This window comes from Primulina tabacum, chromosome 4 (genome assembly GCF_025594145.1).
Source record: "Primulina tabacum isolate GXHZ01 chromosome 4, ASM2559414v2, whole genome shotgun sequence".
In the NCBI taxonomy this organism is placed as follows: Eukaryota; Viridiplantae; Streptophyta; class Magnoliopsida; order Lamiales; family Gesneriaceae; genus Primulina; species Primulina tabacum.
Genome location: NC_134553.1, coordinates 45,504,109 through 45,521,444, shown reverse-complemented (window position 1 = coordinate 45,521,444; position 17,336 = coordinate 45,504,109). Strand labels below are relative to the sequence as shown.

Genomic DNA, 17,336 nt, shown 5'->3' with positions numbered 1-17,336 from the left:
ATGTAAGAAGATTCAGATATATCGAATGCACACATCTAGTTCAAAGTTAAACTGTTTCGAAGAAAACATAATATATTTATATTTCAGCATTAGAAATATACTGCGGTAATAAAATCGTTTAGATCCAGGATGACACAGCTATTATGTTAATGTACTACTCTTACAAACAAGTCTTGTTTCAAGAAAACAACATCAATAAATCATGTAGTTTCCACAAGTCACGACCAAATTGCATAAGCTCAAGGTATGCATGTTCTTCGGTACTCATTGTTTCAACAATTATATATTATTTGGATTGCTTGAATTCCCTTCTGCTCACAATTGTAACTTTCTTCTTGATCTCGAAACTGACCTTGTCTAGATCAGCTACAGTAGCTAGATGCCCGTACAAAACCCTCGTTTTTTCTCCACTCTTGGAATCTGGTTTCACAAGGTTTGGATTGTTTTCATCATCTATACCAAGGGTGATCGAAGGTTTAACATGGGCCCATGCATTTCGCCCATGCTTCTCTTTGATGAAATATTCTGCCAGTCGCAATGCCTCCTTTAAACCAGATTCGTCGCCTGGGAATTTTACTGTATGGATGCCGAGATGGCCTTCTCGTGAATGCATGGACATTGACTTGGCGCTAGGGAATCCAAGATCTAAAACATAAGATTTGTGGAAGGGCAGGAATGAGTACACTAATATTTAACAGATAGTACAATTCAAGATCCTAAGGCCAATTTCACAAAATTTGTAGCAAGATGAAGCATGAAACTTCTACATATTTAAGATCATGCCATCAATCCGACCCTGATATTTCATCTTATTATCTTTCAAGATACACTGTCAAATGAAGACATTATGAATTGACTGTTGATGAAGAGATGGAAGATAAACTAGCAGAACACGAGAAAACAATAATGCTGTGTCAAAAACTATGCAGCTATAAAATATAGATCAGTCAACCGTAATATCAGCCTATGCCGCTCTTAACAGTAAGCAAACTTCTACTTTTGCAGCTCAAATTACGGTCAAATTCACGGAAGACGGTACAGAGAATATTGGAAATCCATGAAAGGTAGCCTTCAATTGCCAAAAGGGCGGTTGTTTTTGCTCTACATCCAAAGATACACTTGCCATCTCTATTCATCCTGTCAGGTTCAAAATTTTGTAACGCCCTATTACTCTAGTTCAAAATTTCTATCTAAATTATAGACAGAGAAATTATCACCATTGATATCCACTCATCAGACATCACTAAATTTGTTGGGAGTGGGAGTTCATCTATTCATGTTCTATGAATAATCTCTTCCAATCGGATGATATTTTTCTTATCCATTGGACCACCTATCAAAAAAGATACTAAGTTTGGGACAAGGAACCTTCCATTATATAAAAAGCTTAAATTAATAAAATAAGATCTACAAATTAAGGGAGGTTAAGCTCAGGTAACTGCAAACATGACAGAGATGAGCAGCCATCTTCAAAAGGAAACACCATCTGAGAACGTTTACAGTCACTCTAATAAAAATAAATGAACACTAATCCGCTACAAGATTGAGAAAACGAACAGGGAGAATAATGTGCTGATAAAAAGACGTGCAATCACAAGCACCTGATTAAAATGCATACATAAGCTTAAGGAGACCAGAGCAATCAATTTGATGAGGAGGAAAATTCAGATGAATCCAAGGTCCAAGTCATCCTAATTAACTAACCTGCACATACTAGAACTTCCTTTCATTGAAACTGGGCCCTCAAATTCTAAAAAAATAAAATAGAATAACTCCTCAGGCAGAAAAAGGAAAGGGCAGATCCGTTTATCTGCCACGTTCTTAAAATAATAGAGAAATCCCACCAAATAAAAAGGCAAATAACTTCTTATTTGAATATAGAATGCATAGTTGCTGCATGGATGCCATGAGCTTCAACTTTTTTCCATAAGAAAATTTAATCATCAAATTGCATAAACTAAAATCTATCAAGCACACTGATGCAGCAAATATAGATAGTGGATGTGAAAAACAATATGACGCACTTCATGAAAAGCTTCAGAACCTAGGTGATATGCTGTTGAAGCGATATTATACTCGGTTACAAAAATAGATCAACGGCCCAAGTATGGAAAACCGTAAAAATAAAATTAATTTAGCAGATAATGGTTATCATGGATAATGAATTGGATACAATTAAAGTAGGACGCCTGTTATCATTAGTCAAACACCCTCTTGCAGTGATAAAGAACCACACAATTTAGAGGGTAAAGCCGATATATCATAGAGGGCATCTGTAACTTCATTAGGTCAAATGGTATCACTATAACATAAAAAAATTATACCACATTCCATTCAAATCACTGACCAATTAGCCTGGAGAAACTTAAGATAAACCCGGCCCCAACTGAAAAATCTATTCTAGAGCATATAGGAAGGAATATACCAAATGCAAAGAAAAGCTGTTGCCTGATAAAAGAAAATAAATAGACAAAAAATATTATAACAATTATAAAGCACACCAGTCATCTGTCACTAAAACATTGACAGTCGGTTGCGGGGGTAAAATTAATAATATTAAAGAGGAATAATGAAAGCAACAAATTCATTATGAGAAGCAGACAACAAGTGAAATCTCAAACTGCAGAGGATGTGCCATTAAGAATCTAGAAGGGCACGAAAACCTAGTGGATCCTACAAAACAAAAATGCTTTACTGGTTCAGCCATTCAAGATTGCCAGACAATCTGAAAGAACATCTCGCAATAATAAGAAAAACATTAAAAAGAATTGTGCATGATACCTCTAAGAATACTATCCATTGCCTTGTTTCCTAAACCTTCCAAACGTCCATCTCTACCTTTTCCAGTGATGGTATTATGAATTAACACTGAAGGCGGCCACATAATTAGATCATCCTTGTTTGCCTCAGCAACATCAGAAGACAATTTCTGATAGGCTTTCAAGTTATCAGGAGGCGTTAAATAGTTCCAGCCCATAAGAATGCACAAAGCCTTGTGAAAGGCCAGGTGATCCACAATTGATTCAGCCGTGTCCGAGTTGTATGCATGCATGATAAGGCTATGCATGTCTTGAAAATCTTTTGAAGCCCTGTTTTTTCATGCCAAAACCGTGTTGAAGTTCTCAGACACAGACAATTTTGCACAATAATGAGATTACAATATATAACTATAGCAAATTTTCTGACAGAACCCGAATCATGAAGGATTCATTGGTTTCAATAGTCAACTAATCAACACGTGAAAATAATATTGATAGATAGGTAACTATAAAGAAAATTATTTCTCAGCGTTGGATAACATCTGACCGATATAGATGTCTCTGAAAATGTCTCAACTTAGATATACTTACTTTATAGAGTCATCCAATCATCTATATCAATAGATGACATAAATTATTTCCATTTGCAGGATTAATTATTGGCTATGATACTTGCTAATGCACAAATCAGCTTCCAAGAGACCTTAGAACTTGGCACAAAGTCAGTGCGCCAACTAGGTACTAATAGACTTGCACAAACAATTAAGACCGGTCTGAAAATTTAACATACTTCAGATTCAGAGATTTGAAACTAAATATATAAATTGATTACAATTGTTTGGATTGCTTTGAGTACAGTGAAATTCAAACTATTCCCCTACCATTTCAAACTTTTATATCAATTAATAAAATGAATTTCAAATCCATCTACAATAAAGTAATTTAAAATTCATTGTAAAGTTCTTATCTTAAATTGTAATCATTCCATCGAAAGGCAACATGATTTCTAGAAGCTGTGGGTTGCTACTACATAAACCTACCATATATCCAGTAAAGTCAGAAGGATAAATCTAAGGGAAACATGTGGAAAAACTGAATCGTTAAAATCAGGGATATAAGGCATTTACATATCCAAGCACACCTTATAAACTTGGTTATTAAAAGGTAGAAATCTAAAAAAGTTTTGTGCAATACCAGTTGGTCAAACCTAGAAAAAAAATAGCCAGACCTGATTTTGAGTCTATTCAACTATGAGACTTTACTCATTGATTGAACTGAGGTCATATGCCCTAATGATATTTCACAAGAATCACAGGAGATCATCAGCAAATCTCAATGACGTTCAAAAGCATGCGAACATAAATTACTACATTTGACTCATATATTCACATAAGGTGCTCATTTGCCAGAATAAGTCAAAGTAGAAGTACTAGCACGGAATTCTCAATCACACAGATGACATTTTATAAGATATAGAAAAAACTCAATCATCAATTTTAATCTCTTCTTATCAAAGTTGGAGTCTCAACAAATTTAACTTCTTGGTCACCAAGGTACGCACATTTTCAATTCCCAATGGTTCACTCTCTTTGGTAGCATAATCTCCTATACATTTGTATTTTACTGTTCCATCTTAATTTTGGAATTATGTTCAAGGTAATCTTCGTATAAATTAAATGACAACTTCATCTTTTAAAATTATGGAGTTTAAATAAGAGAAACAAGACAATACTTTGAAGCAAAGAGAGTAGTATATCACAAAATTTTCCTACCTTCTACATCTATTCAAAACTCAATAAGTTAACTACATCCATTCTAGTCAATGTCTATCAGAATCAACGTACCAACAAATACCATGTAAATAACATGTTTCAAGGCCTCCCCATCACAGACTTCTAGGTCACGAACAACTTATTCCTTGAATCTTTCAATTCCTAAAGATTTGCTCAAGTTTTGGAAACATAAATTTCCAATCTTTTTGTGTTTTAGCATCCCATCTTAATTTCAGAATTATGTAGAAGATAATCTTCTATAAATTAAATGCGGACTTAACATTTTGAAATCATGCAGTTAAACAAGATAAGACAAAGAAGACATTTTTGAGTAAAGAAAGTAGCATATCGCAAAACTTTCCCACCTTCTGTATGTATCCAAAGCAAAAAAATTTAAGTACATCAGTTGTAGCCAATAACTATCAAAAATGACATACCAACAAATCCTATATACATAACATGTTTCAAGGACTCCACATCACAGGCTACATTGTGAGACGAGTATGGACAGGAAATCAATTATGATGTCAACAAAACTAATATCAAATTTAGAACCACTCAATATGCCAAATCTTGCCATCTGCAAAAGCAGCAATAGGACATCTACTGAGACCAAAAAATCAGATAAATAAACTTCTGCAAAGCCAGCACAAGCCTTCTAAAGAACACAACCAATAAGAGAAAAAACAAAGAACATAAAATATCAGCGGCCAAACAATTAGAAGAAAATTGGACGTGTAAAGGATCCAAAAAAATAAACAAGAATTTCAAGAAAACTGTTAGTCTTCGCTTTTTTTTGGTTAAGAAAACACATATTGTGCTTCATTCATGTTAGAGTGAATGTACTCAAAATTCTGCAATCTATTATGGCAAGGATCAACCGCATATATGAAAATTGATAATCAATAATCCACAAAAAACAGTTCCAGTCGAGTACTTTAGCTATTAAAGGCTCAAAGCTACCAATAACTAGAAACATAACAGATCAACGAGAACCGTTGTAGATAGAAAAATGTTCTGCAGCAAAAGTATAAAACTTGAAAATTCATATAAAGCTAAAAACCAATTCACATCTAATCGGATCCCGACCAAGATCAACGAAAATTAATGGAGGGTCACTCACGCGTTTTGATATTCACCAATGGGATGGAAATAAGAATAAATTGAAGATTGTGGAATTGACGATTGCAAGAAACGCAAAAAGTGGGAAAAAGGATATGTTTGGAAATTCAAAGTAGAACGGTCAAATTAAAATCCAAGATAGACTTCATTAGGCTCTGGGCTAGGTTCACTTATTCTAACCAATTAGAGGCGATTAATTATGGTAGGATGGGCTTAAGAGTTACTCATGTATCTAATTTTTGTAGCCTTCATTTAGTAATTTTTATTCACTAATCAAAGCAGTATTTAAAGCCTATCACAGTTGTTTTAGTTTCTACACAATCTACTGTCTCTTCTTAATCTTATCCTTCATAAACAAGAATCAGACGCAATTTCAACAAGACCATATGTGAAAGTCAATGCTGACTGCTCATTGATTTATTCTAGTAAAGCTAATGAGGAGAGTCGAATTGAGGACATTTCATATCAAGCCAAGTGCATAATTATTGCACCCCAGTTGAGGTGTAGACCTTCATCATAATCATATCACCTACTATCAAGCTATCAACTCCGCCAACACTAACAAAACCACACAATAATTTCCAATGTATTTCTGTGGATGTAAAGTAATCAAAAAGAGTAACAACGATGCATCATGTTAAGCAACATTTCGGTTGGGATAAATCTTCCTGCTATATAACCTTAGTTTCTACATGAAACGTGAAAATATATTTTGTGTGGTACCATCGTTTTATTTATGCCTAAATTAACCGAATACATTTCCTAAAATATTTAAATATACTGCGATATTTTAATCTAAATATTTCGTATCATGGTTCACTAGAACTGCAAGATAATGGCTGGAAGAAAATGGCAAGCTGCTTATTTCCAAAATTCTAAGAAGTTCTAAAGGGTTGGGCGAGAAATGGGCAATCAAGTGTATTGGGCATAAAAACTGTGGAAGGAACAACATAACATGGAATGGAAAAGGGGCAGGCAGAAAAAAAGATAAAACTTGGTAAGAAGAAATTATCATTACTCGATGTGGTTATACCCATACAAGCATCTGAATCTAAATTTTACATAAAGCAAGAGACTATGGATTACCATTTGGTATCGCATATATTTTTTCCCGAGAAAACCATCTCATAACTATCTATAAAGTTATATGTATATACACACGCGCGCGTGCATATATATACATGTTTATGTGTGTTGTATTACAATGATAAGATACCTCATAGAATATCCCAATTATGAGTTGCCAAAAACATTATCCATATTTACCTATTTGACCGTTATATATAAAAAAGAACCCGTAGAACCCGCTTCGGCATTTTAAATTTTCCACTAACAAGTTAGGACAAATAAGAATGACTGGACACGATAAATGTGCCCGTAACGGAAATGAATATATACTTTCATACCCAAAATACATTTTCAGAGAATTTATCTCCTAAAGTGCCTTAAATGAAACCAAAAACATCCCATAGTTCCAACAGAAAAATTTAATTGCTACTTTACTGATGTGCCCGTACCTGTAATGAATATTATATTTTCATACCGAAAACACATGTTCAGAGAATTTACCTCCTAAAGTGCCGCAAATGAAACCAAAATATCCCATAGTTCCTACAGAAAAACTTAATTTATTACTACTAAAATTGTTCACGGCTGCTTACCTGAACCCCATTAGTTGCGGGGATTAAGCAAATTATCAAGACCTAAGCACATGTATTTGCAAACACTCAACTCACAACAAAGCCTGTGCAACACAATCGTGACAAAGAAAACGCTGGAAAAATGTATTGTATAATGAAATCTGAAATATTGATCACCATCAGACCTGCTGCAAGCAAGACATCGAAGAGATCCTTGTTTCCCATCCCCCAAATAACTCTTTTTCTGACTTGCAGTTTCGAAAATCAACTTCAAGAAATGAAAAAACGCCTTCTTTAAGGCATTCTGGTCAACCTCGCTATGCTTAAGCTTACTCGCATTCCCCTCGAGAGTCCTCGGATTCTTAGAGGCTCTCATCTCCTCACCTCTCCCAAAATTATACCCAGAACTAGGTCCTGGACCATTCACATTTCCATACTGTAAAAGCTGTTGTCTTTGACGCTCGAACCCATCATCGATAGCTCCCCTCTCATCTTCCCCAAACTTACGTTTCAATGAACTCTCGAGCGGATTCCGAAACTCTGGAACCCTTGCCCATGCATTGGAACCAGGAAATTCAGGTGTTATAGGGAACGGAGGCCTATCAAACCCAAACTCGTGCGGTCCACGAAATTGAGGACGAAAACCCAATCGTGGCATAGGCGTAAAGTTCTGGTAATCAGGGGGCAAAGCGAAGTAAGATCGTACAGAGCCATCAGCAAGAACTATGCTCCGGCGGTCGAGCATGTGGAATCCATAAGATGGGGGCGGAGGTGGTTCGTTGAAAGGGAAAACTAACCTTTGCCCTGATAAAGAGTTCGGATTATCGGGCCTTGGAGATGGGTTTTCCGGCCTGGGAATGGACTGTTGGGTTGAAGGTTTTCTGTTAGCATCTTTACTACTAGGAATGGCGGAGGCGGCAGCGGCAGCGGCAGCGGCAGCGGCGGTAGGATTAGAAGAAGGTTTTGATTTAGGAGCCGTGGAGGCGGCAGCCGTCGAAGAGGATGTTTCCCAACGGGATTTGCGGTGGTGGGATTGGGCTGAGAAGGAAGAATGTGGTTGTTTGGAAGAGCTACCGCCCGGCATCTCACACACGGAAAGTTTTACGGTGCAATGGAAGATTGTGTGAGCGAAGCAATGGATATATATATACACACACAGAAAAATGTTGGAGTGAAAGCAACCAATAAGAGAAAATTAAAGGAAAGTTCGACTCCAAATATGTGAAAATTATGATTATAGCTGGATTTTTATTCATGTAACATATATATCATTTTTGGCCACGGTAATATAAATTTTCATTTTTACTCATTTAATTTATATTTGTAGTCATGTTATTTGTAATTTTTCATTTATTGATTTTTTTTTGCGAATATGGATGTTGACATAGATTTTTCGAAGAAAACTTTTATACATATATGTCATGATTTTATTATAATATTATTTGAAAGTAAAATCGATTGACTTCAGTATAAAAAGAAGACCAAAACTTGAAGGGAATTTACTGCAATTGCAAATACACTCTTAACATGACCAAAAATGAAACAAAACCAAAAATGAAACAAACATGCAAGTTACAAGATTAAAAATGCAAATTCATCTTAACACGATCAAAATGTAAAAAACATACAAATTAAACGATTACAAATACAAATACATTGTTAACAATACCAAAAATAAAATAAAAAATCTCAATTAAAAGACTAAAAATATAATTTTCTCGCCAACGAAAAAGATCTCAAACATGTCATGATTAAGCTCAAAAAAGAGGAAAAATGAGTGAAATGATTCTATTAGAATATAAAATATTATAAATGACATCATCTAAATATATTCGAAAAACGATTTTATTGTACGACTAGTGGGAAAATATATTATAATGCACCTAAATCTGCTTGAAAGAAAATGAGGCATCAACTATCTTCGGCCACGGTGGTTAAGTACTCCCTTCCAAAATCAATATATAAAAATTTGTATGAGACGATATTACGAGTCGTATTTTGTGAGACAGATATCTTATTTGGGTCATCCATGAAAAAATATTATTTTTTATGCTAAGGTTATTATTTTTTATTGTGAATATCAGTAGGTTGACCCGTCTCACAGATAAAAATTCGTGAGACCGTCTCATAAGATACATACTCAATTCAATAATAAAAAATCCTAATGGAGCAGTATATATTTGATATTAGTGGTTAGACTGCATATATATTTTATATATTGTGATTGAACCAATTATCGATTGAGTGAATTTTTTTGTATTTGTCCAAACAAAACCGAAATTGTAAATAAACATCTTTTCAACGTATAATACAATTAGGCACCGTTTGATAACCTGTATAAGTAGCTATTTTGTGTTAAATTCATATTTAGTACCGTGATTGGTACGAAGACAATGTATGTGTGCTTGTGTATGGGCCCGTTACAATGAACTGTATGGGAGATATTATTAATACTATCTGCAACCCAAGACAATTATATGCAATATGTACAGTTCCATGTAGTACACATACACATTTTATCGAAATAACCTCCAAGCCCTAGCATTTATTATAACATTCACCGAGAAATCTCATTTATCTTCTTTCTGCAGCCGTAAATAGGAATGCAGCATCCATGAAATTCTTCTAAGAATAAAACTGGAAGCCATATGCTATCTTCTTACAAAGGGTTAGATATTTTCGTATCCATCATTTTTACAGAAGATCTGATTATTTTGTTTGTGTTATTCCCGAGGCGAAGGAGAAAGAACCTACTTTGTTCACTTCTCTGTATTTGTGTTGGTTTCGTTACATTTTCGTAGTATTTACTTACCTTTTTTTATGGATTTTTTGTTGTACAACTTATATACTTGTTGCGATATACGTTGTTATATGGTGTTCATGTTTTTTAGTAGACCACTTTAAATGGTTAGAACTTGTGGCATAAATTTTCTGTCATGGCTTAAGTACATCGGCACATCGCAACATTTGTAGCGGTACACCAACATTTGAGCAGGTCTTTCATGTTCTTAGTGCTGTTAACACGTTTCTTTACGAAGTTTGTAGCACGGTCCCCTCGTAGATACCGTAGAAGAGACCGTTCTTACAATGTTACTGGGAGAATACATGCTCAAATCAACCATCTACATAGGATTATTGAATTAGGAGATGTGCAGTGTGTTTGGAATTTGAGAATGGATCGTAATGCATTTGCACGTCTTTGTTATTTGATAAAAAATGTGAGTGGCGTAGTGGATTCGAGATATGTTCGTATTGAGGAGAAGGTGTCAACATTTTTATCTATTTTAGCACATCACAAGAAAATTAGAGTAATTGGTCATGATTATTTACGAAGTGGACAAATAGTGAGCTCTCATTTTCACGAAGTACTCCGTTCGATTCTCAAACTACACCCCCTACTACTTGTCAAACCAATTCCAGTGGATGAGAATTGCTCCCACAATACTTGGAAATAGTTCAAGGTAAGTATCTTTACTCATTAGTTAGACGTCATGCATTTAAATTCATCATTTGAAGCATAGCAACCACAAATGTTTTTGTGACTAATTTGAAGTGTATGAATAACATACATAATAGGGTTGTTTGGGTGCATTGGATGGAACGTATATAAGTGTCCAAGTACCAAATAAAGACAAAGAGAAATACAGAAATAAAAAAAGAACAACAGCAATAAATGTTTTGGGGATATGCAATCGTGACATGAAGTTTATTTACGCACTAACCGGATAGGAAGGATTAGCGGCAGACAGCTCGTGTTCTACGTGATGCAGTTAATCGCCAAGATGAGCTAAAGATTCCAAGAGGTTAGAACTTCTCTGTCATAAGTGCTATTAAGGAGTGTAAATGTGTTTTTGGTTATGTTTCGTTAGAAGGATGTGCTAAAGATTCCAAGAGGTTAGAAATATACTTTGTTGGTAAGTCACTTTTGTATTTTTTTATTTTTTCTCGCTAACTTTTAATAATATTGTCAAATGACAGGTTGTTATTACTTGTGCGACAATGGCTACCCAAACGTTGAAGGATTCTTGACACCGTATAGCAGAACTCGATACCATATGGATCAGTGGGTTGGCGGTTCTTTTGCATCCCAGAATTACAAAGATTTTTTTAACTCTAAACATTGTCATGCTCGTAATGTTATTGAAAGAGCATTTGGGTTATTGAAAAGACGATGGGCTATTTTTCATAGCCCATCGTTTTACCCCTTGAAAGTTCAGAATCGTATAGTAATGGCTTGCATTCTGCTACATAATTTCATTCGCTCCGAAATGGTAGATGACCCTATAAATGTGTTTGGTGAGTCATATGTTGAATTTACACAAACCGGAGTTTTTGACTTCATTGGCAATGTTGAATCTTCTCCTGCATGGGACACATGTAGGGAAAACTTAGCGCTGTCTATGTACCATAGTAACTGAGAAATGATGTTGTTCATGTATTTTTCTGTATTTGTGCTATTTTAGACAATATGTCAAAGGATGATGATTTATGTTTTCTGTTGTTATTGACATTTTATGTCCTTATATTTGTGATATGTAAAATTCGATGTTGGTTGTGTATTTTAATAGATTTATGTATGTTGGTTCCATTTTTCGACTAAAATAGTGTACATAAATAATTCTGCATTGTACAGGGATTATTATAAATTGTTCTAGTCATCATGGATATTAGCTCACTTATTGCTACTGCAACTAGCACCGCTAAGAAATCTGAGAGAATTCGCCGAGTGTGGACACAGAAGGAGGATGAATTCCTCATTCAGGCATTTAAAGAATTAGTCAATGCTTGATGGAAGAGTGAAAATGGGTTTCGCTGCGGATACTTGACTGTGTTAGAGAAATCTATTGCCCAGGCTTTTCCAAACACCGATTTACAAGGAAACCCACATATTAACTCAAAGATACATGTCTGGAAAAGGACTCGTGGTTCTTTGTTAACAATGCTTAGCAAGAGTGGAATTGGCTGGAATGGAACAGAGAAGAGGATTGAAGCAACTGATGAAACGTGGGATTCATTTGTGAAGGTAATCCTCTGTTGTACATCTTTTCGGGTTGCATTGTTTATTTACTACATAACTAGGTGCAGTGTGCAACTCCATTGTTTTTGTCAATTAAATTTAAATTTTGTACACTATTTAATCTGTAATATACAAACAGGCTGATAGCAGTGTCCGTACGTGGCGTTACAAAAAATGGCCCTATTTTCCCGATTGGTGCGAAATATTTGGAAATGACCGTGCAACGGGACAGCATGCTGAGTGAGAGCTTTGCTGAGGCCCTTCAAGGAGTAGTGAACATGACTGATGATAATGATATCGTGCCCGAAGACAAAATTAGACCGAATACTCTCTTCCAGGAGACTGAGGAAGCAGGTGAATCCATGTCGGTGTCAAATGCTCCATCAGTGAACAAAGTTGGTAGTAAATCAAAGAACACGAGGAAACGGAAGAAGCATTCAGAAGGTGAGGAGCTATTCATTGATGCCATTAACAATTTCACTGAGATGTCAAGATCTACAATGAACGAATTTGTGAAGCGAATTGGCGTTGAGTATGATACAGTAAACGCAACAAAAGATGTGTTTGATATGCTAGAATCAATCCCCGAACTAAGTGCAGATGATATCGTTGTTGCTGCTGCATTGCTAGCAGAAAATCCAAAGCAACAGAATATGTTGTTTAAAGCTCCTCAACATGCAAGGATGAAGTTGGTTCGAAGGCTCCTTAAGGAAGACTGAACTAAGAAGAACGTATTTTAAATCACATTTCATACATTCCACTTGACGAAGGTTCTGAAATGGGAATAAATTGTTTTGTATTTTGTTCATGAAAATGTTCAACTACCTATTACAGTATCTTTTTTGTTTGTTGAATGGTCTAGTTAGTTGCTTTGGTACTCTCTTTCAGAAACCTTTGGCATATTTTGTACATGAAACGATTGTGGCAATGTATGACTTTGTATCTATTTTTTCTTGTCGAAATATGATGAAATTGCGCTATTACTTTACTTTCTTTTTGCGATTGTTCACATTGAAAAAAAAAATTGCAATTGATATTTAATGTTTTGGAACCGATAACATTAACTTGGGTGAGTATGTACAATTGTTGGAACAAAAACAAAATCATTGTTGCCTATATGCACAACAGCATTACGGACCATTGCACCCGAGACAAATTGGTGAAAACCAACAACAAAAAAAGTTCCAAAACTAATTATCTTACCACGGATGCAACATTTAGCCACTGCAGTTTATAGCACATTTTGATTCTTCGTAGCATTTGATTTCTACCGATTCTCTCTCAGCCAATGCCGCATGAACGTGCTCATTTGTACCATCATTATCTGCATCTGTAATCACTTTCTGCCCCTCAAGATCATTAACCATCTTAGGCTTTTTACCCTTGTGTTGTGGTGATGAGGGATCTTCATTCCTGTTGGCAGAGAGTAAACCATTGACAGCAGTAGGTGGAACAATTTCATCGACTTTGGTTGTTGTTGGAGGCATAGCTATTGGGAAACCTAATATGACATCTCCATCGTTTTGAGATCATTCTCATCATCCGATGAAATTAGTATGATATTGATTTCAGCTTCATCGTCACTTGATATAAGCTCAATAACATTTGGGAATATATCTTTATAAGTGCTATTCACCGACTCCTCAGATGATACATCCAAATCTCTAGACATTTTTCCTTCAACTACATTTGTGGTGTTTTCAAAATGCTTACATGTCCGAGTACCAAGGAAAGAATGAGTTAAATAGAAGTAATACATGTATTTATGATGGTACACCTACTACCAATATTGCAATGTCCATCTAATCTGTTCCCACTAGCAGGGTTTGACAACTAATATTTATTGTAATGTCCCATCTCTATTGGAACCAGAGAAATATTAAATACATTGCAGCATCAAATGGAGAAGCATTAAATTTGCTTTAAAATTGATCCACGAAATCAACACAAGCCCTATTGATACAAAATACAAAAGAAGGGACACTGATTTGCTTGCATTGTCCTAAAATACAAAATGTAAAAACCAACAATTGATCGTCATACCTAACACTGCATCATTCTACATGAAAATGAATGATACAACATACATGTACAACTATAAGATATCATACAAATATTTATAATTATCTTACTTTGACAAAATAACACACAATAGTAAGAATAAGAGGAACACACTTACGAAACAACGAGTGCACCCGAAACAACAACAAATATCATATGATGAAATAGGCATGGGCTTCGAGACCATTTTTTCACTGTCTCCGGTTGCTTCTTTTACGTCACCAACAAGTACAACAAATTCTGTTGTGGGGGCGATTGATTCTTTCTTTCTTGGGTAACAATCTTGAGTAAATGAATGTTCCTGCGTCGAGAGACCTTTGTGATTGATACATGTTTGCTTCGTACCACTGCTAGAGCCACTAGTATATTCCATTGACATGTTATTTTTGTGTATCACATTATTTCCTTGATACTGGTCATACCAGATGAATTTGTTCCGATGGTTAAGAGATGCCGGACATATGTAGTAAAATTCCCCTGGATGAGTGGATTGATCACCAGCTTTCCATAAGAGCATCAACCCATTGCCACACTGGCATTCAGGCGTAGGCTTTGTCTCCATAACAACTAAGAATTGAACACATTAACTCACAATAAAGAATAAAAACATGTAATTAATTAAATATATTTTATTATAATCATGGAATATGTAGTGAGCTACTGAAATATACCTATTTACAAGCACAAAAATTAGATTTTACAAGAAGACGATATCAAGGTTACATACGGTATGAAATTACAAATATGAGTGATCGTATGTTGGCGATATAATGAAATTAAGCAAGAGAAAGCAAAAATAACATATAATCATACTAAGACGCGAAACAGGGACACTCAATCTAAATTGGCATTTGGAGTTTTATTTGAAGAAAATTGAATAATACAATAATCTATTAAAAACGAATGTGTTCACTCACCGTTTTCACCAGAAGAAATGCTTGCCTTTGTACAAAAAAGCGTTCGGTATTTGGGAGAGAAATATGATTTCAGAAGGTGTGGAGAGAAATATGATTTCAGAAGTGTGTATGCTACTGGTGTGGAGAGAAATATGATTTCAGAAGGTGAACAAAAGCATCGAGTAAAATAAATTTAATAAAGAGAAAGGGCTTTTTGGGTATTGCTCATTTTATTTACCATTCTATTATCAAACTGAAAAGAATACCAAACATAATATATATTATCCATTATACAATAAGTATCCACAACTTTAACTTTACTTATCATTCTTACTAAATTTCTTTAATTATACCATCCAATAAACCAAACGGTGCCTTATTATTATAAATTACGATGACTTGTAACAAAAAGAGTGCAAGATTCAAAATCCACAACTGGAACAGCTGGTGTATAATACAACAGGTCAAGATTGCTACCAAAATGGACAAACTTAAGATAGCCAGAAAGACATCTCCACCAGCCCAAGAACGAGTATGATGACTCCTGGTTGATACAAAAAACTGATTATTCGATAAATGAAAAGATGAATGGGATGCATAAAAGGAAGATCTCATTACAGTTCACCGTGTTATATATAAAGACAATTTTTTTATTAATGAATGCTTACGCCGGCCTAGAAGTTTTCGTAGTTTCTTTTTCTTTTCATATATGTTTTTAATAAATCATAGTATATGTTTATAAAAAAAACCGTAATGTATTTAATATCATCACATCTATATTTGATACTGATACGATTGAAACTAGAATGAAATAGGACAACTTTACAATAACTCTGAACTCCATACTCAACTTTCTTTTTATTTCTTATCCTCTCAAATCTTTGTTTTAATTCCCAAATTTTTTAAAAATTGCCAAAAATATCCTTAGTCTTCAAACTATGATACGTGACATTGTTTTACCTATTGAATATGTTCTTAAAGACATATAGCCTAAAGACATGCATCTACGCAAAGTTTACAGCCTATATACTATGTTCAAATGATCTTTTTTTTATAAATGGCAGATCATGCTTCCGTATAATAAATTGAACAATTTACTTTTTTGTCTGGGTGGTTGAATGGTCTCCCCATCTTTTGTTTAGTTGTCTTTTTTTAGATCATTAATCTAGAAACAACTTGTTCTTCCATCTTTATCTCCTTGAATAACCAATAGATATGTGTTTATATCATATCAGCTGAGATCTTATTCTCTGCTTCTTTTAACAGTTTATATAGATTTTTTAAAATCACCGGTTGCTTTTTTATCGCATTAATCCGTCTTTTGGAAAAATTAAAATATGTAAAATACATTTTCTTTGGTTCCAAACTTTTTTTTAATTCTTGTTTGATTTTCTTGTTCCCATTTACTCTGTATTTATAGTTGTATTTGGGTCCAAGTCTTTTTCTTAGTGAGCAAATTATATGCCTACTTGCTTTTGTCGGTGAATTTTTATCTTTTGTTATCCCCAAGGAAAATTATTATTGTCCCATGTCCACTTATTTTTATTGGAAAATCTTAAACGTTTTGTGTCCCTAAGAAAAACGTGATTGTGGTTCATCACCACTTGGTCCTGTTTCTGTAAGATGCTTCTTGTCTAACCGAAGTCTGAAGTCCTTGCCAAATTCTAGCTCCTTTTGATTTGGGCACTCTGGGCGAATCTATTCTTACCATCTTCCCACACGAGCCATGTTGCATAATTTCCGACGAGTTTCTTTACTCCTCGGTAGCTTGCTATTTTACAAAAGATTTCTTTTCTTTTCAAATAAATCTTTTACAAAACTTGTTTTTCCTGTCATAATATTTAACAGGAATGATCCGTTTACCGAATTATGATAAAACTTAAACGGAAATTTGACTTTGTCCATCTCGGTTAGATAGACACATAGACCTCATGCTCTTCTGGTGAAAATGTCATCTTCAGTTATTGAAGCAACAATCGGCGTTTCTTCTATCAGAGGATCCTTGATGAATTTTTGAACAATAATATCTGGTCTCCTTAACTTGATGAAATGAAAGGCTTCGTGAGAGC

At 34.7% G+C, this 17,336-nt stretch overlaps 1 protein-coding gene and 1 long non-coding RNA gene across 2 annotated transcripts; one reads left to right on the top strand and one right to left on the bottom strand.

The window, feature by feature from the left end:
* Positions 1-107: 107 nt before the first annotated feature.
* On the bottom strand, positions 108-8,433 carry LOC142543429 (uncharacterized). The gene is made up of 3 exons (XM_075650680.1): positions 7,479-8,433; positions 2,782-3,089; positions 108-645 (listed from the first exon to the last, which is right to left on the bottom strand). Exons 1-3 carry the CDS (start codon positions 8,375-8,377, stop codon positions 287-289), a joined length of 1,566 nt encoding a protein of 521 aa, XP_075506795.1. The 5' UTR covers positions 8,378-8,433; the 3' UTR covers positions 108-286.
* Positions 8,434-9,990: 1,557 nt separating this feature from the next.
* On the top strand, positions 9,991-13,251 carry LOC142541694 (uncharacterized). Its single transcript, XR_012819451.1, has 4 exons — positions 9,991-10,754; positions 10,870-11,096; positions 11,272-12,316; positions 12,450-13,251. It is a non-coding gene; the product is annotated as an uncharacterized LOC142541694 (long non-coding RNA).
* Positions 13,252-17,336: the final 4,085 nt, after the last annotated feature.